This window comes from Quercus lobata, chromosome 2 (genome assembly GCF_001633185.2).
Source record: "Quercus lobata isolate SW786 chromosome 2, ValleyOak3.0 Primary Assembly, whole genome shotgun sequence".
In the NCBI taxonomy this organism is placed as follows: domain Eukaryota; kingdom Viridiplantae; phylum Streptophyta; class Magnoliopsida; order Fagales; family Fagaceae; genus Quercus; species Quercus lobata.
In genome coordinates this window covers 69,318,209-69,344,951 of record NC_044905.1, presented here as the reverse complement: position 1 = coordinate 69,344,951, position 26,743 = coordinate 69,318,209, and the positions used below count along the sequence as shown (strand labels likewise).

At 35.8% G+C, this 26,743-nt stretch overlaps 3 protein-coding genes and 1 long non-coding RNA gene across 4 annotated transcripts; 2 read left to right on the top strand and 2 right to left on the bottom strand.

Moving 5' to 3' along the window:
* Positions 1-3,678: 3,678 nt before the first annotated feature.
* LOC115978203 lies at positions 3,679-6,323 on the bottom strand. The gene is made up of 3 exons (XR_004088662.1): positions 6,143-6,323; positions 4,163-4,300; positions 3,679-3,976 (listed from the first exon to the last, which is right to left on the bottom strand). It is a non-coding gene; the product is annotated as an uncharacterized LOC115978203 (long non-coding RNA).
* Positions 6,324-6,764: 441 nt separating this feature from the next.
* LOC115976347 (40S ribosomal protein S29) lies at positions 6,765-7,840 on the top strand. Its single transcript, XM_031097570.1, has 3 exons — positions 6,765-6,917; positions 7,400-7,499; positions 7,603-7,840. Exons 1-3 carry the CDS (start codon positions 6,856-6,858, stop codon positions 7,609-7,611), a joined length of 171 nt encoding a protein of 56 aa, XP_030953430.1. The 5' UTR covers positions 6,765-6,855; the 3' UTR covers positions 7,612-7,840.
* Positions 7,841-15,405: 7,565 nt separating this feature from the next.
* LOC115976345 (cytochrome b-c1 complex subunit Rieske-4, mitochondrial-like) lies at positions 15,406-18,618 on the top strand. Its single transcript, XM_031097568.1, has 2 exons — positions 15,406-15,785; positions 17,685-18,618. The coding sequence occupies exons 1-2, from the start codon at positions 15,590-15,592 to the stop codon at positions 18,326-18,328; spliced, it is 840 nt and encodes a 279-aa protein (XP_030953428.1). The 5' UTR covers positions 15,406-15,589; the 3' UTR covers positions 18,329-18,618.
* LOC115976346 (protein COFACTOR ASSEMBLY OF COMPLEX C SUBUNIT B CCB1, chloroplastic) lies at positions 18,309-20,861 on the bottom strand. Its single transcript, XM_031097569.1, has 4 exons — positions 20,419-20,861; positions 20,150-20,274; positions 19,200-19,352; positions 18,309-19,119 (listed from the first exon to the last, which is right to left on the bottom strand). The coding sequence occupies exons 1-4, from the start codon at positions 20,773-20,775 to the stop codon at positions 18,933-18,935; spliced, it is 822 nt and encodes a 273-aa protein (XP_030953429.1). The 5' UTR covers positions 20,776-20,861; the 3' UTR covers positions 18,309-18,932.
* Positions 20,862-26,743: the final 5,882 nt, after the last annotated feature.

Sequence of the window (26,743 nt, the reverse complement as noted above, 5' to 3'; positions counted from 1 at the left end):
TTTTAACATCCATCTAAAAAAGATCTCATTTACTAGCAGCAGCAACAGCTAAGAGAGCACGAACAGATGAGATACGAGCAACTGGAGCAAAAGTCTCTTCATAATCAATCTCATACTCCTATGTAAAACCTTTGGCAACAAGACGAGCCTTGAAGCGCCCAACGGATCCATCAGAGCAAGTCTTGATCTTATAGATCCACTTACAACCAACCACAGACTGTCCAAGAGGGAGAGTAACCAGATCCCAAGTATGGTTTTTGGTTAATGCATCAAGTTCCTCTTTCATTACAATCTGCCATAAAGGGTCAGTAGAGGCCTCACGATAGGTTTGAGGCTCATGAAGTGTAGCAAGGGCAGTGTAACAATGATAGTCAAGTAAATGTGGAGGAATGGATCTTACCCGGGTTGAGTGGCGAGGTGGAATGTCTTGTGGAGGATCTTCAGGCAGAGCAGGAGCAGGGGACCTAGGCTCAAGGTGGGGTAGCTCGTCATTAACCTTTCATCTTCAACCTGTCTAGGAGAAGCATCAAAAATATCTGGAGAGAAGTCCAAAGGAGGATCAAAAGTATTTGTAGAAGGAACAAGAGACTCATCTGGAAAGATTTCTAAAACAGAGGAGTTAGTCAAGGAAGAACGAAAGTGAGAGAGTTCAACAAACAATCGGTGTTCCCAAAAGACAACATTACGAGAAATACGAAAACGATGAGAGACAGGATCATAACACCTATTCCCCTTTTGAGTTTCGCCATAACCAAGGAAACAACAAAGTCTAGATCGAGACTCGAGTTTGTTGTGCTCATGAGGCTGAAGAAGAACGAAACAAGCAGATCCAAATGAGCGAAAGTGATGATAGTCAGGGGGTGACCCAAAGAGACGCTTATACGGAGTCTGATTATGGATGACAGCACTTGGAATGCAATTAATTGCATGAACAGCATGAAGAGCAGCTTCACCCCAAAATGGGGCAGGAACTTTGGTAGAAAGAAGAAGAGCACGAACAGTGTCAAGAATATGATGAAGTTTTCTTTCGGCTCGACCATTTTGCTAAGAGGTACCTGGACAAGTTAGATGATGTACAGTGCCATAGGAATGTAACAGAGCTTGAAACGCATATTGAGTATATTCAAGAGCTTTATCAGATCGAAAAGTTTTGATACGTTTGGAGAATTGTGTTTCAACCATTTTTGCAAAATTGCTGTATATTGGTAAAATTTCAGAACGAGATTTCATAGGAAAAATCCAACTATAACGAGAATAATCATCAATAAAAACAACAAAATATCGAGATCCACAAATACTAGCAACAGAAGAAGGTCCCTAAACATCAGAATGAATTAACTCAAAAATACTATTAGAAATGGATTCATTGTTATTAAAAGGCAAAGCTGGCTGTTTTCCTAACTGACATGAAGTACAATTAAAATTGTCTTTAGACACAGAACCCAACAGACCCCTAGACGCAAACTGTTGTACCCGAAAAGATGGTGCATGACCAAGACGAGAATGCCAAAGTGCAAGAGAAGGTAGGGAAGAAACTGCAGCAGCTGCAGCAGCAACAGAAACAGGAGCAACAGGTGGAAGATGAAGATTTTCCAAGGGAAACATACGCCCAACTCTAGGACCGGTCCCAAGCTCTTGCCCCGTCCTCGGATCCTGCACAATACACCCAGAATAGTAAAAAATAAGGCGATAACCTAGTTCAGCTAATTGTCCCACAGAGCACAAATTATAGGATAGGTCAGGTACATTGAAGACTCCAGGAACAGAAAGGTTAGAGGTTGAAACAAAACCTAAACTATTTCCATGCATGGTAGAACCATCAGTTATATGAATATTTAGAGGATGTGGTGCAGGGTCAAGTTTGGAGAATAAGGACGAGTGAGGTGTCATGTGATTGCAGCAGGCAGAATCAAAAAACCAAGTTTGAGACTTACTGGGTAGAACAGATAGGGCAGTGGAAAGAGATGCATTACCAGCCATACGAACAGCCTGAGCTATGATCTCCTGTAGTTCAGTGGGGGAGAGGTTGATAGTGGATCCAGAAGACTGGGACTCAGCTGAGGTGGAAGTCATTGGCGGAGTAGGCTCAGTATTAGCAACAGCAGCAATAGATTTGTTGCGACGGTAACAAGTCTCAATGATGTGGCCAGAACGCTTGCAATAGTTGCAGACCTTTTTGTTGGTCTGCTTGCGACGATTGTTAAAGCCAGAGGAATCACTTGATTGCTGAGGTTGCTCTATGAGTGGAGTAGATGGAGTAATAGCCAAAACATTAAACTTATTCTGGGCTTGAAGGGTTGCAAGACGAGCTTCTTCTCTAACTAACTCATTCACAGCAGTATCAAGAGAGGGAGCAGGACTGCAATTTAGAAGCTGACCTCGAATGGGCTCAAAGTCCTTGTGAAGTGACATCAGGAATTCATAGAGGCGAAATTCATCTCTGATGGAAGCATATTGCTGAGCATCCTTTGAGCATGCCCAAGTTGGATCAGAAAGGTCAATCTGGTCCCAAATGAAGCGAAGCTGATCATAATAGTCATTGATGGATTGCCCTGGTTCTTGCCTGAGTTGATGCAATTCAACCACTAACTAATATTTCATGGATCCATAAGTAGTGGAGTACCTTTTAGCCAACATATCCCATGCAGATTTTGCATCATCAAAACTGCCCAACAGATTGGAAATAGAGGGAATAGAAGTGTTCCGAATCCATGTGAGGATCATGTGGTTATGACTATCCCATTCAATCATGCGACCAAGAAAAACAGCATCTTCTTCACTTGCTCCCTTGACAGGAATAGTGATTGCACCACTACAATAATGCCAGAGCATGCGACCTTTAAGAAAACTGCGCATAGCTTGAGACCAAGATAAGTAATTTTTATTCCCCTCCAATACAGTATTGATGGGGTGAGGAACAAAAATATCCTTTTTATCCATTTAGAGACACAATATGCAAAAACAGACAGCAAAAATGAAATCTACACGAAAAACTGGGTAAGGAGAACCTGGACTGAAAAAGTCAACCCCAGAAAAAGTCAACAGTCAACCTGAAAAGTCAACGGTTAAATCCATATTCAGAAGATGATGTCAGCAGATGACGCAAGCAGTGACGTCAGCAAGCTATTAGGGCTGACGTCAGCAATGATGTCAGCGAGACGGTTGATGAACGTGAGGCGCGTGTCGGCGCGTGAAAAGAAGCTGCGGCGCGTGGTGGCACGTGTGGCACGTGATCGGCGGAACAGCAACTTTGAGCGGCGCGTGGGGGCGCGTGCGATCTCCGATGACGGCGAGGCTTCCACGAGTGTGTAGATTGGCGCAGGACGATCTCAGTGGTACCTTCAAAAACGTAATCGGAGCAATACTTGCAGCGGCGATGCAAAGAGCAGTGGTCTGTGCAGTGTGAAACTCCTTAAGGACGGCGGCTGCAGGTCCGGAACCCAAGGACGACGGCTGGATGACGTCGGAGGTTCAACGGCGAGAGGCTGCGGCGGCAGTTGTGATGGCGGAAGTGTTGTTAAAAAGAAAGCCACACTAATGAAGACAAGACTGCTAAGAAAAGGTCAGAGCAGTGGTTCTGATACCATGTTAGAAATACAGAATGATTGTATTGTATTTCTTGAATTAAAGAATATACATCAGTGCCTTTATATAGGAGGCATATGTATACGGTACAAGTAAAGTGTACTATACAAATAACCTAACTGGGCCTAAAGCCCATAACATAATATACATTAACATGCTAGGCTACACATTTATCTAGCTGCTGTTATTAATCAATACAAAGGCAGGGAAATGAACAATTTTATGGTACAAACAGCTTTGCAACACATCCTGAGTCCTCAAACAAAGCATACAATATTGATAGACATTATAATGAATAGAAATTACACTTGATGTGGCTCACTGCATAAGTAACAACATATTAATGCCTGTCCAAATGAAGCTTCAATGTTGTTTCTTCAGCTTGCTTAAACTGAAAAACATATCCATTTGCAATCAGTTAGTCTTAGCACATAAAAACTTGGTAGAAAGTCAATAAATAAGCTAGACAAAAAAAAAAAAAAAAAAAAAAAAAAAAAAAAAAAACCTTGAAATAGAACTTATATTTAAAATGACATATATAAAGAAACAAGTTGATAAGTAGAATATTGTAAAATACCTCAGGTGGTGTGGCACATAAGAGGTAAAAGCAATGGTATTTTCTTTCAGATTTGGTAATCTAGCAAACGGGAGAACTTTCTGGTAGATTTGTTCTAATTTCTACCCCACTATAACTACATAGTAACGTCACTATGACCTTTTCAAGATAAAAAAAAATGTCAGTATGACATGAAAGAGACATTATAATGAGAAGTTCAAACAGATACACCTAAAATATATGCATAATTAAGAAATATATATGCAGTATGTATAATTGAAATGAAAGAAGTAAAAGTGTAAAGATAGTCTTCATTGAAAAGCAAACCATGAAAAACTAATAAAAACCTTGAGTCGTTGTTTCTAATTGTTTTGGCATTGTTAAAGGCCTCAAGAACTGGGTTGGACTGTGATATTAAAGGTCAATGTGAACATAAACCTTGATTTTTACTTAATTCTTCCAATAATATGCCAAGCATATACTCATAGGAAAATTTGAAATCCAACTGTGCTTCCTTCTACTCCAGATTGCCCACCTAAGTGTGCAAGATATCTCATGAGCATCTTTGTTGTCTCAATTTTACCAGCACCTCTATCTCCACTAACCAAAATTGAATTGTCTTTTCCTTCATTAATCATTGCCCTATTTTCTTAAACAACACATCAAATAAGAAACTACCACATAAGTAAACAAAAAAAAAGGGTCACATCCAGGAAGTGATATGAATTGCATACATTTGAAATGTAATTAACTTGAATTACATATTTAGGAAAGATGCATGCCATTAATAGTAGTATGAGGTCTAAGAATGGCTACATATAATTAGATGTAAGTTTTTGTTTCACTTTACCGCAATTAATTTATAAACATGCCTATCTAGATGATCTCAATCAAATTTAAAGCTGTAGCTGTTTAGTTATATACATATATTAATAAAGAAGGTATGGTCCAGAATTCATTCCTATTTAAGAAGATTATTAAATTTTCTAATGTTGCAACTTGGGTTTTGATGATGGAAAGTTCTAGTGTACAGAGTACTAAATTGCCACTAATGTTGATGACATAGTATGCCTAAATGCACATTAGAAAAAATGCAATGACCAATGGCAACTAAAACCAACAGGTACAAACCATGGAGTGGATATAAACTAATGTAAGAGTAAGTAAGACATTTTGTCAAACACATGGTGTGCACAAAATTCCAACATTTGAATGTACCATAAAACTGATAATGAACAATCCTAAGCGTGGGATGAGTACATCAAATAGTTCAAACAATCAAAGCCAAGTCAGAAATCCACACCTCATGTATCAATGTCTAAGATATAGGATTTTTTTTTCTTCTGAATAATGTTTAAGATATTAACAATTGTTATTATAAATAAAAGAAATTAATAGTTTAAAACAGAAATATACAACTTATTTACACATTGAACAGTTTCTATAACACAACAAACAAAACAATAACATAACAAACAGACAGAACAAACAAATTGAAGAGTATCAAATATACGAAACTACATAACTAATTAAATTATTCCATGAACAGTGTAAAGCCAAAAATCCAACTCTTCCATGGCTTTTATATCATAAGAAAGCACATGATATCTATCTTAATTGATGTTAAACCTTCCAATTCACAAAATAAAATATAGAACCCAAAATTCAAAATCATACAATTGGTTTTTTGGGACAGTGAGAAACCAACCAGCAAGTGGAAAAATAAGATTAATAAGAAAGAAGCAAAATTAAGAAGAAGCCACATCCTATGCGTTCAACTGGGTTTGGTTTACTACAAATGCATATTATATAACAACAATCAAATGAAAATAGTGTTTGAAAAAATCAAAAAAGAGAAGAACGAACAATCTATGGAAGAGTATAAAAGAGAAGAAAAAGAATCTGTCAAATACTAGAACAATCTCATAGACAAAAAATTTGACTCCATGTTTCATCTTACTGTGCGTTTGTTTTACAATTTTTGGGAAAAGAAATCAGTACCTTGATTTGATGAAATTAAAGACTCTAGATTGTGGAAAGATTACACATATTTCTATTTATGTGTACTCTTTAATTTTAACTGGTTATTTTTTGTTATTTATAATAAGAGGATTTTAAACGGTGTTGTAGCATTGCCAAATAACATAATTTATCGCTTTTTAACTTAAATGTGACTGAATTTTAGATAGGCACTTCTCTTACATGACAACATCTCCTTAATTGTAGAAATCAACTTTCTCTCGTTTCTGCTATTATATATAACATATGATATTGATGATTAGGGTCAACTATAGGGGGGTCATGAAACAGGCCAAACAGGCCCTATATTTCCTTTATTTTACAGACGCTAATTCAATTCTTCAAATTCTTCTACTAAACCTTTGGGCTACCACCAAACTAAAAATGGGCCGACTAGTATTTACTGGGCTTAGATTTTAACTTCACAACCTGACCCAATTGTTTTTCTTTTTTTTTTTTTTTTTTTTTTTTTTTTTTTTTTTGCTGATACCCAATTGTTTTTCTTAAACACAAGGGAAAGGCGATGCGCAATGCGCACTGCGCGCACAATAAGAGAAGCTAGGGTTTTTGGAGACTTTTCCTATATAAATACCAACATTTCCTATCGGTTCTCCTTCTATTGCTAGGGTTTTCGATTTGCTCTTTGCTCTTGCGCAGCTCCGCAGACTTACAAAGCAAAGAACCAAAATCAAATCATGGGGCACTCAAACGTGTGGAACTCTCACCCTAAGAGCTACGGCCCTGGTTCCCGTACCTGGTATCAAATCCTCTGATTCTATTTATCTTCGGTTTGTTTTTTTTTGTCTATGTATGTATATTTTTTTAGTTATCATCTATGATTTTTTGTTTTGTTCCTAGGTTACTGTTTTGACCTGTTTGTAGTATGGGTTTTGGGTGTTAATTACTTTTAGATAATCTTGTTGTTTTCTAATACTCTGTTTAGAAATGATCTGTGTTTCTCTTTGAATATTAAAGCAACATACTAGTCTGTAGTCTGAAACAAAATGGTTTTGCTACCAAGAAAAGGCTGTTATTTATGGTCATGGTGATTAGTGAGAAACATATGAGGGTGACCTTTTTTTTTTCTTTTTTGGCAATGTGGTTTCCTCTTTGAAGATTTAATTACTTGGGGTTTTTGGGTTGTAATGATTTCAAAAATATTTCAGATTAGACTACATTTTCACACATCAATTTTTGTTGTTGTATTGATTTTGTGTTGTTTTTATTTTTGTTGGGCAGCCGTGTGTGTGGAAACCCCCATGGGTTGATCAGGAAGTATGGTCTCATGTGCTGCAGACAGTGCTTCCGCAGCAACGCCAAGGAAATTGGCTTCATTAAGGTAATGTTTTTCGATTTTCTCTGTACCAATGGTGATTTGTACTAGATATGATTCTAGTTGTTTTTAGCATGTTCTTATGTTTTGAAAATTTTTTATTTTGCAGTACCGTTAAATGGTTGTAATTGGCCACAGCGCAAGAATAGAGGTTTTGGCCCAAGCAAGATCCGATCAGATTAGTTCTTTCAAAGTTTGAAGCAACTTTTGAGAATTTATGTTTTGCTTTATCTAATGTTGAACATGTGGTGATTGTTGGATAATGAATATTTTTGCATTACTCATTTGAAGAGATTCATTTATCTTGTTTGTGGCCTTTACTTTTTATTACTTACTATTATGAGGTATTACAATGGTATCATAGATAATTGAGTGCACTGGATTCTTCTGGTTTACTGTTGTGGGCATCAAGTATAGGAATATTACTTATTGAGATTCCAGTTGGTTGAGTGAAACTGAAATCTTCGAGACTGACTGCTGTTGCTCTTTGATGCCAATGGTTTGATGACTATGGCTGTGTTTTTTTGCATTGGTTGGCATGGTGCAATTAATTTCATTTGTAATATCCCCTGTGGTTTGCAAACAATTGTCATGAGTCATGACCAACATTCTATAGAGAGTGATCATGTTAATCTGTTCTCTGTTTGGGTATTACTGTTATACCTATGATCTCTTCCAATTTCTCTATAATGCCTTTGTGTTGCACCACAATGACTAGGATGATTTATTTCTGGCACTGCCCTATAGTCATGGATCGATGTCTCATGAAAATCCCCTCATTCTCATCAAGAATGATGGGAATCATTATTGATCCCATTCTTTTACTTAATCCAAAATTTAAAATTAACTGTACCTTCTGTTACCATTAGAGGCCATAATTCTACCCCGAGAACCAGGAACCTGCTCCTAAGTAACTTGTGGCATTACTCAATCCCATGCTGGTGCACCCTGTAGCCCTCTGATTTGTTGGCACTGGACATGGATCTTTTGGCAACTCCTCCAATACATACTTTAAAAGTCAAATTCAAAAAAGAAATGTAATCTGTTCTCTTTTTATTTCAATAAAAGGAAGGAAAAGTTGTGGTACGAGTTCGCCCTGAACTTGCACTCAGCCTTGGGCAAGAGAAAGAGAGAAATGCTCTCATCGGACTCCATCCCTGGCACCAGCAATGACATTAGTAGTTGACTTGGGCTTCTTGTTAGGAAAGCTCATATGCTCAACAAGCTGATCCTTGGATAAGTCATAAGTCCTTAGATCCCTTGAACCCCTAAGTCTTGGGGATCTGAGCAAAACCTTAACAAGCATTCACAAAGGTCCCAACATAATAACCAGTTAATTTTCAATTCAAGGCCTGTGAAGTGTGAACTTGAGGTGCCCCATCTCGTCTTTGATCATGCAAGTATCAAACCGCAAATGCGGAGAGGCTTGTAGCTGTGGCTGTTGATCTTGAAGTACTCAATTGCGGTGTACCTGAGGGAAGAGTTGGGCAGTGAGGTTGTCATTTGGGATGGAGTAGTTGGGAGGGAAGTGGTTGCCCTAGAAGCAGAAGGGGCAGATCCAGGAGGCAAAGTTGGCATTGTGGTATTTGTCATTTTTGGGATTTTTCTTTTGGTTGCACTTGCATAGAAAGGCTTTGATGCTAGAGGTACAAGTTGCATACTTTTGTCTGGGTTAAATGTGAATTCTAGTCAAAGTATGCATTCTCAGCATTTAGCTTGGAGGTTCCATCCACTTATTGCAAAGGTTTTTATTGCAACATCAAACATATGATCATGGATATATTTCTCATATCAGGTTGTCTCCTTCCCTTTAATTTTTAAATTTTGAGTTTGCAGATGCAGCTAAGGGTAAAGAATCCCTAGATTAGCTTGTGACATTTGGAATTTGTAACTGATGCTTTACAATCTAATGGGATTGAATTACATTCCCTTTTATTAAGTTCTTTGTTTCTTTCACTTGTCACTTTACCCTAGTTGTCTAGCAACTTATAAGTTATAACTAGACAACAGTTATTGCTATTCAGCCAATGTTTTTCTATATGCCTGGCAATTTGAGATTCGATTTCCACGATTATGCCAAAGACTACTTGTTATAATTGGGTGGTGGTTGTCTTGTCCCTACTTCTGTTGAGGCTCGGCTGGCTGGGTGGATTCCGGAGTTCTTTGGAGTGGGGAAGTTCTCTGTTAAGACATTTGGTGGTTAGAATGATTTCCATAGGATCAGGTCTTTTCCCTTCATGAACAACTTGATTCCTTTGCAACCAAATTGCCCAAAGAGTTGCGAAGACCGTTTGGAGGAAGAACATATTATCTTGATGCAGATCTTTATTTCTCAAAATGCAATCTGTCAGCAAGCTTTCTATAGAAATCTGGGCCATATCAGAAGTTCTAATTGCTAAGGAGGAACAAACGAAACAGCTCTGGCCAAGGGGCATTATAAGAATCAGTGTGAGGATGATTCAATCTCTTCCTTGCACATGGGACAGTTATTGTCCGTAGGAATGCCTCTGTTAGTGAGGTTCAGTTTAACAGGCAGGCAGTCATGTAATAATTTCCAAATGAAAGTATTGATTGTCACAGGCAATTTTAATTCCCAAACTAATGGCCAAGTTTCCTTAGGTGAGTCTGTACTCTGAACTTACCTTGTAGGATTAGAATCCCTGTAATCTTTATGCAAGAGGTCATAAGCATTTTTTAACTTGAAAGTCACACTGGAGTTGGAGTGTTTCCAAATGATTCTATCCTGACTTCCATCTGTTTTGGCCAAGGGATTTGCAAAATCGCCTCACTAAAGAGCATCTCCAACAGGGCTGGCCATCTCCAAATTTTGGAGAGAAAAGCCACTGTTCACACAAAAACAGCCCTCCAACAGCCTCTCTATCTTCAAAAAAAAATTTTAGATTTGCTACAGTAGCTCTCCAAGCCTGGAGAGTCCTGTAGCAATCACTGTAGTTTTTGCAAAGATTATTTCTCATTAAACTAATACCGGTTGAATTAAAAAATAATTCTTTCTCTCTCATTCCTTTTCTCTTTCGTTCTTCACTCTCTTGTGCTTCTCTATCTCAACGGTAACATACCACAATCAAAACAAAAACACAAAACCCAATCGAAAGATTTGAAACACAAAAACAATATTTCTCATAAGCCTAATGAAATCCGAGCAATAAAATAAACTAATCAAACCAAAATAAATAAATAAATGTAGAACGCCGATCTGTGTAGAACGCCAATCTCCACTTCTCTGTCGGTGATCTATGTGTGTATGAGAGAGAATTTGTTTGTGTGAGATAGAGGGAGAGAAATTTGTGTGTTTGTGTAAGAGAAAGAGAAAGAAAGAAAAAGAAACACAGAGGGAGAAGTGGAGATATGCTCTTGTTCTGGAGGCTACCACACAAGTGATCCGGAATGATCTAGAAAAAGAAAAAGAAGGGTAGGTGGAGATAGTGGGATAGGTGTGTGGTGGAGGAAAAAGCAAGAGAAAAAATAAATAAATAAATAAAAGGGAACGTGTGGATGAAAGGAAGGAAAAGAATAAGAAATAACTGCTTAGAAATTCTATCGCAATATTTTTACAATAAATTTTAAGTAATTAGCTAATATTGATGAGTAAAAATATAATTTCAGTGGTGGATTCAAATTAGAACTAGTAACAACTTTTCACATAAGATTTTGATGTGATTCTTGTGAAAGTATTGCGAAAAATGTTGTGAATATAATACTTTTCATTGAAAAATATAATTGTTAGTAATGAATATAGAAAGAATAAATGATGATAAAAAAAGAATAAAGAATGAATGAAGATATAATATTTAAATAAGATAGAGAATGTGATAGAGAGTCTGTTGGAAAGTGTATTTGAAAAAGTGGGTAGCTAAAAGCTAAATGTCACTGTTCATTCTCCAAACAAGCAAAAATTAGGCAAAAATTTGGAGAGACTGCTAGAGATGCTCTAAGGGGGTGATGATATAACTTCCTCGCTAGCTCAAGATTCCATTTGTTGGATGAGCTGTCCACAAGGTCAGCAACATATTTATTGGCCAAATTGAGATCCTCTCTAATTTGAGGGCAACTAAAATACCAAAGAGGGTGATTCAAAGGTAATTAAATAATAAGTTGGCAAATTAATTGAGAACAAATGGGAGTTTCATGAGGTTAAGGAGTCTTAAGTGACAAGTTTTTTTTTTTTTTTTTCCTGAAATAATGTTAAGTATATTTATACTTTGAAAAATGAGGTTTTAAAGAACTGTATATAAAATAAAATAAAATAAAAAACTAGCTTATATGCTACTCCCAAACACACCGAAAATCTCACACTAATAAGAAAAAAGTTTCTTATTAATTTATAAGTGTTTTAATTTAGAGACTATAACTATTAGGTGGTGGGGAGTAGCTAATTTATAGCTCTTTAAGTGTCTAATGCAGGAGAAACAGTCCAACACGCCCATGGGGCGAGTTAAAGAAGAGGAGGTACGAACCAACACAAAAGACAACAAGCCACTCAAACACATTGCACTCAAATACTTGAGATTTATGGCAAATAAGATGTTCTTATGATTGAGTTTTAGCCTCACCTACTTGTGTAGAGTTGGTTTGTGCCAAACAATGAACTGTTGGTCTATTGTATATAATAGGAAACAAGTCAAAAAGAAGGTTTATTGCACTAGTATTATGGACTTGAATCTCCTTAGAAAGGTCAATATTTTCGTGCTTTAGTCCAATTGTGTTTGAGATAATTTTCAATTTGTTGTAATTTCAATTGATTCATAAATTCACCAACATACAATCTATTTTAATTGTTTCAGCTTGGTAATATTTTTTGGTTTAAAAAAATTGGTTGAGAATTGGACCAAAGATATTCCAATAGAAAACTTGTTTTAAATTTGGCTCTATCATTCCTTCTAAAAATGATTGTTTAAATTTTGGTATTTTTCATATGTATATTTCTACAAAAGCTAGTTTTGAATATGGTGTTCTCTCATACATATTTCCACTAAGTATGATTCTAACCTATAGCAGTATGAACTATTTTTTTTGTTTTTTTCTTATATGAAACTATTTTTGTCATATCTCAAACATTCTGTTAGGCTATGTTTGGTAACCATTAATTAATGCATTCTCATGGATTTCTAAGCATAAAATGCATTCTGGAAAAAATTGAGATGTTTGGTCAAAAAATTGAAAATGCATTTTGTAAATCAAAGACTTTAGAGCAAAAGTCATAAGCGAAAAAAAAAAAAAAAAAAAAAAAAAAAAAAAAAGGGTGAATTCCCGTTCTACTACTACTTCTACTTCTACTTCTCATTTTTGCTTAAGCAATTGAGACATGTTGACTTACTCACAATGGGTCTTTTCTCTATTTTCTCTTTCTTTTTTGGCTTTTTTTTTTTCTTTTTTTCCAATTTGTTTCTCTTTACAAAAAACCACCGCTAGTAATGCTCTCTTCACAAAATCCATTTCTCTCTCGATCAACCTTTCTCTCTTTCAACCAAAAATTAAAACTACCAAAAAATCCCAAAATCACAACAAAAAACCACAAAATACAACAATAAACCTCTTCAAATTTAATCAAATCATATTTGGAACCCCAGAGAGAGAGAGAGAGAGAGAGAGAGCAGAATTAGATTAGTGGGGGGAGATTATTATAATGCTTTGTTTGTTTAGGCTTAAAGTTTTCTAGCGAGTCATTTTTCAAAAAAACTTTTTTTTTTTTTTTTTTTGTATTTAATAGCAATCTTAAACATGTAAGAAAACAGTTTTCTAACTTTCCTTAGTTTTTCTTGTCATGAAATGGAATTGTTTAAAATAAAATATGTAATAATAAAATAAAATAACTTGTTGCTTTTTTTTCTTTTTTTGATGAACAAATGCATTGACCAAACTAAAATGGACTCAGGTTATTGACAACTTTGATCCGTACGTTGATTAAATTGTCAACATTTTAAACCCCTAAGCCTTAATCAATCCGAATCAAAATCAACAAATCAAATCAAACCACAGGTAACCTAAAAAGCACGTAAAAAAAAAAAAAAAAAAAAAAAACGAAAAAGCAGAAAATTTTTGTATTTTTCTAGCACGGGAACACGGCCTAGGTTCTAGACACATGTTTCGACCGGTTTTGTTCTCGTGAAAATGAAAGAGAAAACAAAAGGAAACGGAATAATGCTCTAAACTCTCAACAATGTACCGCTTTTGCTGATAAATTGCAGCTTTACGAGGTAATCATCCTTAGTTTAAAAATAGGTATTTTTGTGTGTTAAGAAAACCCTGCCATGTGCCCATGTCAATAAGTAGATAGCTCTTGATGGCTTACGTGGATTTTACCAAAGGCGTGGCTTCTCTCTAATTTTCAATTGTAACTATTTTTATTTTTATTTTTTATAAGATCAATAAGGAATATTGATTCTTCATCCCTACAAGAAGTGTTGAGTGACCCAAGACTGGTTAAGAGACCCAGGACAATGGCTAAGAAAATGCAATTAGTGTAACTTTTATATATTTTTTTAATCACTCTTGGGTTAAAACCTCATTTTAATGAAGTATAAGAAACATCAGCACATCGCTAGTAGAATTAGAGTGACTCGACCCAAGACTTTTGGAGTAAGACCTTTTTCCTTTTCTAATTGCACATGCAAGCTTGAATCCTTTAGAAGTTCTTAGAAAACTCGTGACATAGGATGGGACAAGTGAAATTAAACATTGATGGATACTCAAAAAATCTAGTACCACAACTTTATGTGATATAACTCTGCCACATTTTTTATGTAGCAAATTGTGAGAGATGAAAGAAAAAATATCGGGTTTATGTAAAGTGATTAACAAATAATCAGAATCTAACCTCTAAAATAGTTATTGAAAAAATTGTAATAATTATTGCTGTAAAAAAAATAATGCTAAAACTATCATTTTTGCCACAATTTGCTCATGTGACAATAGTTAATAGTCACCGGCAATTTGGAAAAGAGTAGTAGCTGAAATATAGGCGAAACTAGAGGACTCCTACTTCTTTGGGAATATGGGATGAGGGTTAAGGAATATTCTCTTTGTGGTAGTCTCTTAGATTCTTTTAGTTATATTTTTAGTTTTTTCACTGTCTTTGTGCTTGTGACTCAGCCAACTACAGGAATCTGCTTGCATAAAGTTAGTAAGTTATTTTTTTTTTTTTTTTTCTTAAAAATTAAATTACAAATTACACACTTTAATTTTGACATGTTTTGAAGTCAACCATCTTTAAAAATAAATAAAAATAAAAATTTTATAACTTCCATTCATTTTCAATGCAATCTTTTTTTCACTCCTATTTCTAAATGTAGTTGGAAGCTGTTGCAAACCCAACTTGACATTGTTAGGATGAGAAATTTCGACTCATCACATGTTTAGAAATTAATCTGACCAGACCCAACCCACACAATGGGTTTTGCACTTGTGCTTATCTTACATATTTCATATCTTTTATAAAAATTTTGAACTTTTATAAATCATTTAAGCAATTTTTGTTCAATAAATTATTATAATTATAATTTATATAATACGTCTAAATTATATTTCAAAATTCATCAAAACTAAATTCTCAAACTACCAAAATATAAAAATTATAATAAAATAAACTAATATATATGGTGAGTAGTTTACACAGTACACAAGTTGATAGGTTGAATGTACACTCCTAATTAAGTCCACCAAAATTACATTGTTTTGGAAAGTTAAAAAAAAAAAAAAAAAAAATTCCGTAGTAAGATTGGATAGCACTAGATGGAAGAATTAAATTGGAAAGCTTCCTCTTTTTTTTAGTATACTCTCTTTGGTTCCTCCAAAAAAAAATATATATATATATATACTCTCTTTGACTTTGTATGTGTGAATAAACGACATGTAGGATTTGTTTGGGTTTGGGCCTAGTTGATCAATGAAATGACGTGTCAAAATCAGAGACAGACAGACACTACCTGAGGAAACCAAAACGATCAGAGTCTCCGTTTCCTCTTCCTTTGTCTCTCGAAAAAAGAGGTTCGTCTCTCTCTCTCTCTCTTCCGAAATTCCCAGAACTTAGCGAAAGCGGTGGGCACTGGTTTTGTGGAGCTAATCGAAGTTCGAAGAAGATGTTGAGGGTTGCAGCGAGGAAGCTCTCTTCTCTGTCTTCGCCTCCATGGAGACCCAACCAGGTTCAGGCCTCCTCGGCCCTTGTCTCCCGTCATTTCATCAACGGCGGTGATTCCTCTTCTTCTGGTGATCCCAGATCCAACGGCTCCGCTTACTCCTTCTCTTTCGGACCTGACTTCCACGTCCCTTTCAGAGGTTAGGGTTTCCTCTTTCCTCTAAAATTTTCTACGAAGTTTTCAACTTTCATTCTTTTTTGTTGTTATAGGAAATGATTAAGGTTAATTTTGAATTTTTAATAACTGGGATTTTTTTTTTTTTTCTGGGTTTTTTCGATTGCTTTTACGTAATATGGTTTTTGTTGTTAGGGTAGGAGAGCTGTACTGTTATAGTTGATTGAAATTATTTGAGGGGCTTTGGAGATTTGGGTATGGTAGCTTTTTGAATAATTGATAATGTGTGTGTGTAATAGTTTCCAAGTTTCCTGCTTTCCAATGAGTTTTGGTTTGAAGGAGCTCACAACCAAAATTTGGGTGTTCCTCTCTCAAGTTGCATCTTTGAAATTGCTTTGGCACTCAAGGAAATGTAAAGTGAAAGTTGAAACATGTGAGTGCTTGTCCTAATGATGTTTGATTGATGATGTCAGGCAACAAATTTTTTTGTGTGGTGATTTGATGAATATTTATGTGTTTGTCAATGTTAAAGATTAGATTTTTATGTAAACAAAGATAATTATAGGTGTCGAGATATTAATGTCTGGTTTACGTTTTTGAATCCAACAATCTGAGCTTACTATTGCTTCTCTTGCTTCTCCCGATAATGAAGTGATAGCTAGATGATAATATTGTGTGTGTGTATATATATATATCTGTATGTATGTATTGTTTATCAACTCTTTGGCCTCACATACAGTTGTTTCTACCTATTGATAATTATTTGTTACCAAAATGGCAACCCCTCAACCTGTAATAACAAGTTGAGACTAAAGTTGTGGGGGACTTCTTGTTTAGCTTACCAATTTTAAAAAAAATGTTTGTTAACTGAGAGTTTGAAGACTGGAATCTTTTTATATCCAAAATTTGGGTTACCATCTTTTAGATTTGTAAATCTGTAGTCCTGTGGTACTCTGTTGTTAACCAATTATCAGTGATTGGGAAATTTTACTTTCACCAAAGAGTTGCAGGCTTTATAAAGGTTGTGGAGTTAAATGTTATTACTCATCTCTATACAATCCTTTTTTCCCTTGTTTATATGCTGCTTTTACTCATTGGAGATGGTGCATCCAAATCTTTCATGCATTAAAATCCTCTATTGTTAAAATTGGATAGCAATCCCTTTTTATAGGGTTTATTATGCACTTCTTTGGAGTTTAAGCAACTATAGTTTATGTTTGAAATAAAATTTTGAGGAAGATTGATTTAAGATGGCCAATGGAATAATCTTTAATGGTCTCCAGGGCTGTATCTTCAGTGTCTACCTTTCTTTAGCAAGCCCTAGGATGACTAGTTACGGCACACACATATCCTTTTTAATGCTTAGTACTTTTCATCTTTTGTAGGAAAACTCCCTTCTCTAGTTTCACGAAATTGAAGCGACCTGCCCTATGGGACAAAATTGTTTTCCACATGAGAAACACGCATAGCCGTATCCAACTGCAATGTGTTGATATGCATGTCAATTCATAAGAATATGTATTTGCATAAAACCCCATTCCTAGAGTTTGCTCTTACATTTTTTGTGTTTGTTGGGTGATTGGGAAGTGAAAGTAAGGGCTGCCGACGAAAAAAGCTATAAGAAGTATATGTCAAGATGATGGAAAGTTCAAAAAGCCCTGAAAATGAATAAATGTGTAGGTTCTTTGATCATGGTGCAAGTTGCACATGATTATTAGTGGCTCTTTGAAGCTTTCCCTTTTCCTTCACCCTTTCAAGATTGGGCAGCCTTTTCAGCTGGTTTAGGCCACAGTATACCTGATGACCACTGCTCTCCCTTTTGGTGTATAAACCTGTATACTGTAATATAAAAGGTTGACCAAATCTATGGTTTTGCAAGTTGCTTCTTTTGCTTTTTCTTATAATTCTTTTTTTCTTATTCCAGGTTTTGCTTCTGAGTCTCTTACCCCAATAAAGGAAAATGGAATAGTTCCAGATGTTCCTGCAACTGTGGCAGCCGTGAAGAACCCTACTTCAAAGATAGTTTATGATGAGTACAACCATGAGCGTTATCCTCCAGGGGACCCCAGCAAGCGGGCATTTGCATATTTTGTCCTGACCGGTGGTAGGTTTGTATATGCCTCACTGATTCGTCTCCTTATCCTCAAGTTTGTGCTGAGCATGTCAGCTAGTAAGGATGTTCTTGCCATGGCTTCCCTTGAGGTTGATCTCTCCAGCATTGAGCCAGGCTCCACTGTGACTGTTAAGTGGCGTGGAAAGCCAGTCTTCATCAGGCGCCGAACAGAGGAGGATATAAAGCTGGCAAATAGTGTAGATATTTCATCTCTTCGTGACCCACAGCCGGACTCAGAGAGGGTAAAGAATCCTGAATGGCTTATTGTTGTTGGAGTATGCACACATCTGGGTTGCATTCCCTTGCCAAATGCTGGTGACTTTGGTGGATGGTTTTGCCCATGCCATGGTTCCCATTATGATATCTCTGGCAGGATTCGCAAGGGGCCTGCACCATACAATTTGGAGGTACCGACTTACTCCTTTTTGGAGGAGAACAAGTTGATGGTTGGTTGAGAATCATAAACTGCTCTCTAGCAAACTGCAGTTATTTGAGATCCCAATATCATTTAATTTAATCAGATAATGTCGAAGATTTGTTGCAGAAATGTTGGATTTCAGCCCATCGTTGTTGGGCATGTTTAGAAATGTTTATGTAACTTGAGTTTTGTAAACTGCTACTGTTGGTGTCACTCTGAACTCTCAATAATTTCCCTAGCCTTTGAGCTTTGATGGTTTTGAAACTTCACAATTTGAGGAAGCAACTATGAAATTGTTATTTTAGGTCTGCTGTGATGTTATGGTAATGAATTATGGTGCTGTGTGTCTGTGGTTTGGATAGGGGAGTGGATAGGGTAAGGGGTTGACAATCAGGTTATGTTCCCATGTAATGCTGCACTGCAAACACACGATTCATTTCTCTACAACTCATAAAATTTAATTTTAATAAATATCACTTATTGTTTTTAAGAAACCTCATGCCATGACCTCTTATCTGTGAGTGATACTTTGAATTGTTTGAGCACAAAGGTACAGGTCAAATTCTAATGGTACAGCTCGAGCCAATTCTGTGTGGGTGTTTCGTTTACAATCTATTTTTTTCTAGTAAAAGAAATATCGGTCATCTCTCGAAGATGCCCTTGACATACACCATGCCTTTTTCACTCAGCTGAAGCTCCTTTCTCATCTGCTCTACTTGCTGGTCATCTCCTTGAACGACGATCTCTGAAAGGGTCCCATCTTCTGCAACCATCAATTTAACCTTGATTTGCTCCTTTCTTGATGCTCGTTTCCAGTAATAAGCTCCTCTGTGGCCGGTCTTAAAAGTGTTAGTACATAAAAGTCACAGATTACTCAGATAAAACACACAAAGAGTGCCTGCACTTACGCCAATGGACTTAGGATCGTAAGCCAGAACCAATTATTGCCAAAATCAGGAACAGTTATTGTGAGAACAAGTGCCACGCTTGCCATGCTGATGCAGGTGCAGAAAGTTAGCAATGCTGCTTGGCCTCGGCTTGGAACCATCATGCCTTCAAATCTTTAATCAAGAGAAAAACACGTTATATAACTTCACCGAGGGGGAAAAAAATGAAAATGCAATTTTGTTACTTTGTTTCTGTGCTTAATGGTTTCACCATGGAAAAACTATTGTATACTCCCGAGTATAGTCCGCGTGGTGCTCCCTCCTCTTAGTCTCAGCTCTTATCTTAATAGTGGGATTCATAATTCATACAAGATGAGGGAGTACTACTGCAATGTATTTCAAAAGTACTAAATAATTACTCTTTCACTGTGAGATTTCACACTCGCCATACATGCCCCAGGATGTAGTAGTTGGTTACCTTAGTGTAGTTTAGCACTTTTTTTTCTTTCTTTTTTTTAGGGAAGTGTAGTTTAACGCTTGAACAAACATCAAACAAGCATTTTGGTTAACACTAATCACCTCTTACTTGAGTTAAAGTCAATCATGCATAGCATTCAAAAGAAGTTGATTAATGTTAGGATCACAAAATTTTTCATAATCTTTTTCATGACTATTGACATAGCAAGTTGAGGTTAGAATGTCATTTACAATCATTGATATCATTTTTACCAGTAATGCTTATTACACACACCGTATACACACTTGTCTTTAATTGAAATCGTGATTTTAAGTCCTTATCTCAATTAAAAACCAGATACGTGTAATAATGTGGTGGAAGAGTAATTACGGCATTTTTATTAGCACCAACCATAAGTTCACAACGTGTCACCTCAGCAACCGTGGAGAAGATAGTTAAAAATTTTGTGCAGACAATTCAAAGAAGTACTGGGAGGAGGATGTTGGTGGCTTACGTAATGGTCTCTCCTCTATCAGTCACCACAAAATTGTTGCGGGTGAAGAAAGATAGGATTTCTCCTGCGACAAAATTAGGTGCCTTTTTCCCTTCTCCTTCACCTATAAACGTCTTCTGCACAATCTGATATAGCACCCCCCCACCCTCATTGGGATTATTAGCTAGTCAAAAAGAAAAAATCAAACAAACATAACCATTGAAACTTTGAAAGGATCAACTTTGACAAAGGCACTAAAATTTAAAGATAATCATGAAGTTAGAAAGAACCTTGGACTTGACAGAGCGCTTGATGAGGGACCATAGGCCAGGAACTGAGATGACAAAGAGACCCAATGAAGTATAGTAGCTAGCCAAGGAATAACTTGCTGTATCTGCAAGTAATATGAGCGAGGATGGGTTATGGTGGTAGAGGTGGTGAAGCTGCTCCACAAGAGCAGAAGAAGAAGAAGATAAGACATGTGGGTCCTGGAGAGAGACACGAAGTAGTAGCCTCTTGGGTCTTGTGGGATTCCAAGCAGGTCGGAGCCATGGTTTATGGTGGTGGGTGAAGAAGTCCCTGTTGGAGGAAGGAAGAGAGAGAGAAGTGAGAGGGTGGGGATGTGAGGATAATATCTTAGCTGCCATTGGTCTCTTGGCTTAGAGGAAAAGGATCGAGTTCTTTAGCTGAGATAGGTTAACCACAGAGCCTCTCATGGTCAGTCAATTGAATGGTCCAGATAAAAGGATCAAGTTCTTTATATATATATATATATATATATATATATATATAATTGAATGGTCCAGATAAAAGGATCAAGTTCTTTTTATATATATATATATATATATATATATATATATATATATCATGACAGAATGAATATGTTATAACACAAAGACACGCTATAAACTTGATTTGCTCAAAAGTCTAAAACATCTCAATTTGTTTTAGTAGTAACTTAACACACATTTCAGCTTGTATCAACATTAGCTTCATTCGAATCAAAAATAGTTTTTCCTACTTGGATTTAAAGAAACATTTTTTTTTAATCTCTTTTACAATTGTTAAGATGGTCTTTTGTAATTAGTGTTAATAAAAATAGTGCTAGTATAAGGTTAATTTGAAAGTGATGTTACTTTGATCATAATTTGCTAAGTTAATAATTGTGAAAAACTTTGCGTCTTAGCATCAATGAGAAAAATGAGAAACTACTTATATATATATATATATATATATATATATAAACCTTCTAAGGTTAATTCCGTTTAGCAAAAAAATAATCCTTCACTTTGATTATTTTATTTTTATAACTTTTTTTTAGAAGGATTCTATTTTTATAACCTAAAAGTCCATTCCTATCAAAATTGTCACATAGATGATCATGGTGTTAATTAAATAAGAAGAAGAAACAAAAATACTCTAAAGTAAAATATATAAATACCCATAATCTTTAAAAGGAAATGCAAAAGTAGTCATTAAGGCGAAATTTGGTTTTAGCATTACTTAAAACTCTAACCCATGTCTTGTATCATATTCTTTATTTTTCTACTCCCTCAACAATGTGTTTTTCTCAAATATTGGCTTTAGTTTTCAGCTTAAAAACTCAACTTTAACTAAAAAGGGTGGAGCCCACACATTCGATTAGGCTCTCTCCCTTCCTCTCAACTCTCAACCCATAATGTTAGTTCTACACACTGCCAACACAGAGAACCTAGAATCACTCCATCACAAAGAAACCCAAGTCAGTTGCCAACCAGAACCTAACACCACCGTTGGCATCACATGACTACCACTTTGTGTATTTATCATTGTTTTCCATCCACACGACTCAAATCACAACAAATCAAACACATCCACCATAGCAAATCCACTTACACCACCACCACCTTTAACACCACACCAAATTACCCCATAAAACCCCCAAACTCTAAACATCAAATTTCAAGCCTATAAAGCACATTTCAATCCAGTCTAAACGCAAATCACAATCCAAATTGGAGCTCTAATCTAGTTATTGGGCCTCCGCCATCACCGCTAAAGTCTGATCTTCTTTCTTTTTATGTTGAGAGAGAGAGAGAGATGAAATCGTGTGGTCTTAAATTTTTGTTTGTAGGTGCTAGATCCCACTAAAGTTTAGTTTTTTACAAAAATGCCACTTAACTTAGTTCTCATCTAGCTAAAAACTTCAAATATTTTTTTCTTCAGTCTCCATAACTCTAACTTAGGTTTTTTTTTTTTTTTTTTGAGTAATTAATTATGGAAATTGAGAAGAAAAAAACTAACCCAAACTAGCATGCATGCTTGAGGTGGAGCCCATGAAATTTGGGAATTGAGTGATGAAAAACAAGAGTTAAGTGATGGAAATAAGCAAACCAAACATAGCCTAAGTCTTTCCATAACTTAGCTACTCTCCCAAAGGGGTAGTGCCATTTTATCATCAACTATCACTTTTTTTAGCCTCATTATTTGAGAATGTAATTTTCTCTTATTGTCTCAGATCCCTTAATGGGCTGACCCATAATTTTGTTCAATGGGCTTCTGTTTGTTTGGTTTAGGGACACTAATCCATCAACTCTCCTTTTCGGTCATTGTTGATGACTTGATGTTGACAACATTCCTCGGTCCCACTTTTATTTTTTTTCATCTAAGTGTGCATTTGGCATGCTGAAAGTTTGCTGCGTTTTGATTATTTTTGACAAAAACGATGCGTTTAGCAACGGTCATTTTTTGAATGTCTGCTTTCTCTTCAGCCGTATCTTGCAAGATCTCCCTTCTTCTTCGTTATCAATGCCCCAACCTCCTCATCAATGCCCTAACTTCTTCCTCATCAATGCCCCAACTTCGTCCTCAAGCTCTTAAATTTTACATCTACCACCAACTGCCCAAATTTATGCAAAGCATTTGATACACAAACTCTCTGGAACAACTTTATTCAGACAAAGTGATATAAACTCTCTGGAACAGCCTTTATCATTGTCATTTTTTTGGCTACGAGAGAAAATCAACCATAAAGCTGATGCCACCATTGTGAGAAAGAGATGCCGATGTCAGACCCTTATGGGTTGTATTTAAATTTTTGAAGTTTTCTGATGTGTCGATGTGTTTTCCCTTTTTGTTGGGTATGGCCAAATTTTGCATGGACAAAATTTCAATGGAATTGTGTGGGTTTGTTTGTGGGTTTTGTATTTTTGTGTGACTTATTCGTGGTTTTCTCTGTATTTCATTTACTTTTGTGGGTTTGTCTTCCTGTCTATGAAGTGGCTCTAATTGAAATGTAATTAACTGTTTGTTGAAATGCTTCTATGAGCTATCTATGGAAATAAGATACATGTGTTGAAAGGAGGGTCGCCTTCTTCAATTTTTAGAACCCTTCTTCAATGTTTTGAAATATCTTTTATAAAACATAGGGTTAGAATAATACCATTTGTTAGGCTTAGAACCAGAAACTTGTGCAAGTTGGACCTCTAAATCATAAAATAAGAAAAAAAAATGGTTGACATATATAGCTTGGAAAGAACTTTTACTACATCCTCAAAACTAGTGTGCAAAATATGAGAAATGAGAATATTAATAAAAAGAAGGGAGAACTTCTAAAATATTCATTGAACTGGAGATAAGCTTTCTTTTCTTTCCCCCCATCCCCCCCCCCCCTCTAATTAAAGAAGTGAGATCTTGTATTTCAATTTAAGACTCGAATGTGTTGTTTAGAAAGAATAATTATCTAATGATAGTTTCTTGAAAGACCAAACAATTGGTAAGCTTGTCTTGAGTTATATCATTTTGCTTTCCAAAAGCATTGAAACAAAAAAATTCACTGCTTGTGCAAAATCAATGGCTAAGTTTTGTAGAATTATGGTGCTGCTACTCTGCATTGGGACTGCCTAATTTACCATTTAATATAACTCTTATGTAATTTTAATATTTGCTTCATGTGACTATATATATATTTTTTGATAAGAAATTGATGTGACTATTTATATATAGGCAATTAATTAGTACAAGACCATTTAAAATATCCTTGAAGATCAATTTTAGTGATGGTTGTGGGTGTCGGAACACAAAAGTTGAGTTCCCTGTCAACTTTAAGGTGCAAATTTCTTCTTTTTCTTTCCTTTTTGACTAGGCTTTAGGTAAAAACTTAGTTCTTGATTTTGTATGCCTACCTTTTTCTCACGGAAAAATAAGCAAAGATGGGTGGACAAAGCTCATAAGCTTATCCTAGAAGTACTATGTTTATATATATTTACTTGTTTCTTCAATTACCATGAAATAGATAGACATAAATCTGACTGTGTCATTGTGCTAAACATTAGTTGTGTTGCTAGATCTCACTGTCTTTGACTTCAAATCAACCAAAAATTGAGTTGAGAAACTTTGGGTTTGGCAAAATGGTTAAAGGGAAATCGAAGGATGCTGAACGAAAAGATGAGTGAACAAAGTGGAAAGATCCAATAGAACTAAAAGTCTTTTATGATTTGTGTGCTGCTCAAGTCCTAGCAAGCAATAGGAGCGAAGGATATTTGAAAAATGAAGGGTATGATGAAGTGATAAAGTAGTTGAGTGAAATGAACAAAGCAGTGACTCACCTGTAAGTTAAAAACAAATGGGATCATCTAAGAAGCCAATGAAAGGTATGGAAGTGGCTTTTTGAGCATGAGACTGGGTTGGGTTATGATCCTGACACTAGGAAGATTGATGCAAGTGATGAATGGTGGGAAAGAAAGCTTAAGGTTAGTTTATTTATGAGAATGTTGATAACCTCAATTTTCTACAACTAAGAAATAGTACTATAACTATTGTTTGTAAACATGTAGGAATGTCCCAAAGTAAAACCGTTTCGTAAAAAAGGTTTGTCGAATGCTGCTTCCATGGAAATCATGTTTGAAGGCATGGTTGAAACGGGAAAAAATACATGGACTCCAAGTGGTCAAATACCAAAGGAAAGTACCGAAGGTTCTGGGGACTCCTCTAATGGCAAAGAATTTGTTGATCCCCAATGTTAGTCCCCTATGGATGTTGACCCAATGGATGTTGAATGCCCATTATTGTCGAGAGCAGGACCGGAAATGAATAAGGAAAAAGGTTTGGCAAGAAATGTTCAACTCTTCAAAGGAATTCACAAGAAGTGTGGTAAAAAGTGTTCGATTATGCAAGAATTGTCTGACTCTTTGAAGAGCATGACAGATGTAATAATTGAAAGTAAAAGTGTAAGTAGTCCTGCACCATTTACTTCCGCAACGGCTACTGAGACTCAAGCAGTTATATACATGGTTTTGAGTCTTTTAGGGGTGCAATCAGGAGATTACCTCCATAGGTTTAGCACATTTTTTTTCATGTAAAATGAAAATGCGATGCACATGTTTGTAGGAAATAGGCATGATAAGTCGTTCCAATTGACGTGGCTACAGAAATAGTACAAAAAAAGGCTTGATCTTTAGTGAAGGAAAGGGGATTGTATTGAAGGAGTTGATTGGAATGGTGTTGTAGGGTCTATTTCTCTATGTTGCTATTACTTTTCTTTTTTTGGCAGAAACTATGCTTAACATTGGGTACTCTTTTTGGTGGGAGTGGAACTAATGGGTACTCTTTTTTTCTATTCTTTTTTTGATCCTTTGGGTTTTGCATTAATTTCCAGTCTTTGAATGGGTATTGACAAATCATTCATTTAGCTATTGAAAATGGTGGATATAACTTTGCAAAGATCAAGTGCTAGATTTGTCTACCACTATACTTGTTTATTTGCAGGCATCAAATATGTGTGGGGTATTTGTGATAAACCAACAAGTGCTCTTTTTTTCTTGGTGATTTAGGGGCACCATTTACTATTATAATCGACAGCAAGTTGAATAGGATGGACTACTACCTCCTATGGTTGGATAATAGTGCTTAAAATTGCATTTTTGTTTTCCATGAATTTTTATATTTTCAACATATTCACTCAAGCTTTATTAAGGAATCCTTTTATGTTAAATGAGTTACCACATATATGCAGGGAAATGAGTTTTGAAATAAGTGACGAGCTTGTATACGCAGCATATTTAGCTGGGTATACAAGTGTCATAGCTTATGTGGAAACGTATACGAACAAAGTACCGATGCATACAAATGTATAAACATGGTATAAATGGGTACAATATATTTTACATGGGAATGAGCGGAAATATTGCAATGTATTTAGAGTATCACGTCATATTTTTGGAGAATTGTGTAATACATTGCGCACTCAATATGGATATGAGGGTAGTAAAGGAGTTCGTTTGGAAGAGTCTGTGACAACTACATTGGTGGTACTTGGTAATGACATGTGTAATAGAATGCTTTAGGATAGATTTCAGCGTTCGGGTGAAACAATTAGTCGACATGTGAAAATGGTAGTTACATTGTTAGGCAATGTTATGTCACCAGACATTATCAAGCCTGTTGATCCTACATTTTCTAATGTGCCACAACATATTCTCAATTCAGATAGATATTGACCACATTTCAAGGTATTTTGTTATTTTGGTATGTTAATTTAATTTAATTTTATTCAATTTATCTTTGTGATGAAAACACGTTACAAATTTCACATGGTATTTTTATGGCAATGATTAGGATTGTATTGGTGCGATTGAT

What these genes read in the sequence shown, in the direction of transcription:
- LOC115976347 (XM_031097570.1), top strand. Translation starts at nt 6,856, where the DNA reads ATGGGGCACTCAAACGTGTGGAACTCTCACCCTAAGAGCTACGGCCCT. An exon ending in GGCCCTGGTTCCCGTACCTG is followed by an intron (nt 6,918 to 7,399) that starts GTATCAAATCCT and finishes TTTGTTGGGCAG; the next exon opens with CCGTGTGTGTGGAAACCCCC.
- LOC115976345 (XM_031097568.1), top strand. Translation starts at nt 15,590, where the DNA reads ATGTTGAGGGTTGCAGCGAGGAAGCTCTCTTCTCTGTCTTCGCCTCCA. An exon ending in CTTCCACGTCCCTTTCAGAG is followed by an intron (nt 15,786 to 17,684) that starts GTTAGGGTTTCC and finishes TTCTTATTCCAG; the next exon opens with GTTTTGCTTCTGAGTCTCTT.
- LOC115976346 (XM_031097569.1), bottom strand. Translation starts at nt 20,775, where the DNA reads ATGGCAGCTAAGATATTATCCTCACATCCCCACCCTCTCACTTCTCTC. An exon ending in AGCGCTCTGTCAAGTCCAAG is followed by an intron (nt 20,275 to 20,418) that starts GTTCTTTCTAAC and finishes GTGCTATATCAG; the next exon opens with ATTGTGCAGAAGACGTTTAT. An exon ending in ACGATCCTAAGTCCATTGGC is followed by an intron (nt 19,120 to 19,199) that starts GTAAGTGCAGGC and finishes GACCGGCCACAG; the next exon opens with AGGAGCTTATTACTGGAAAC.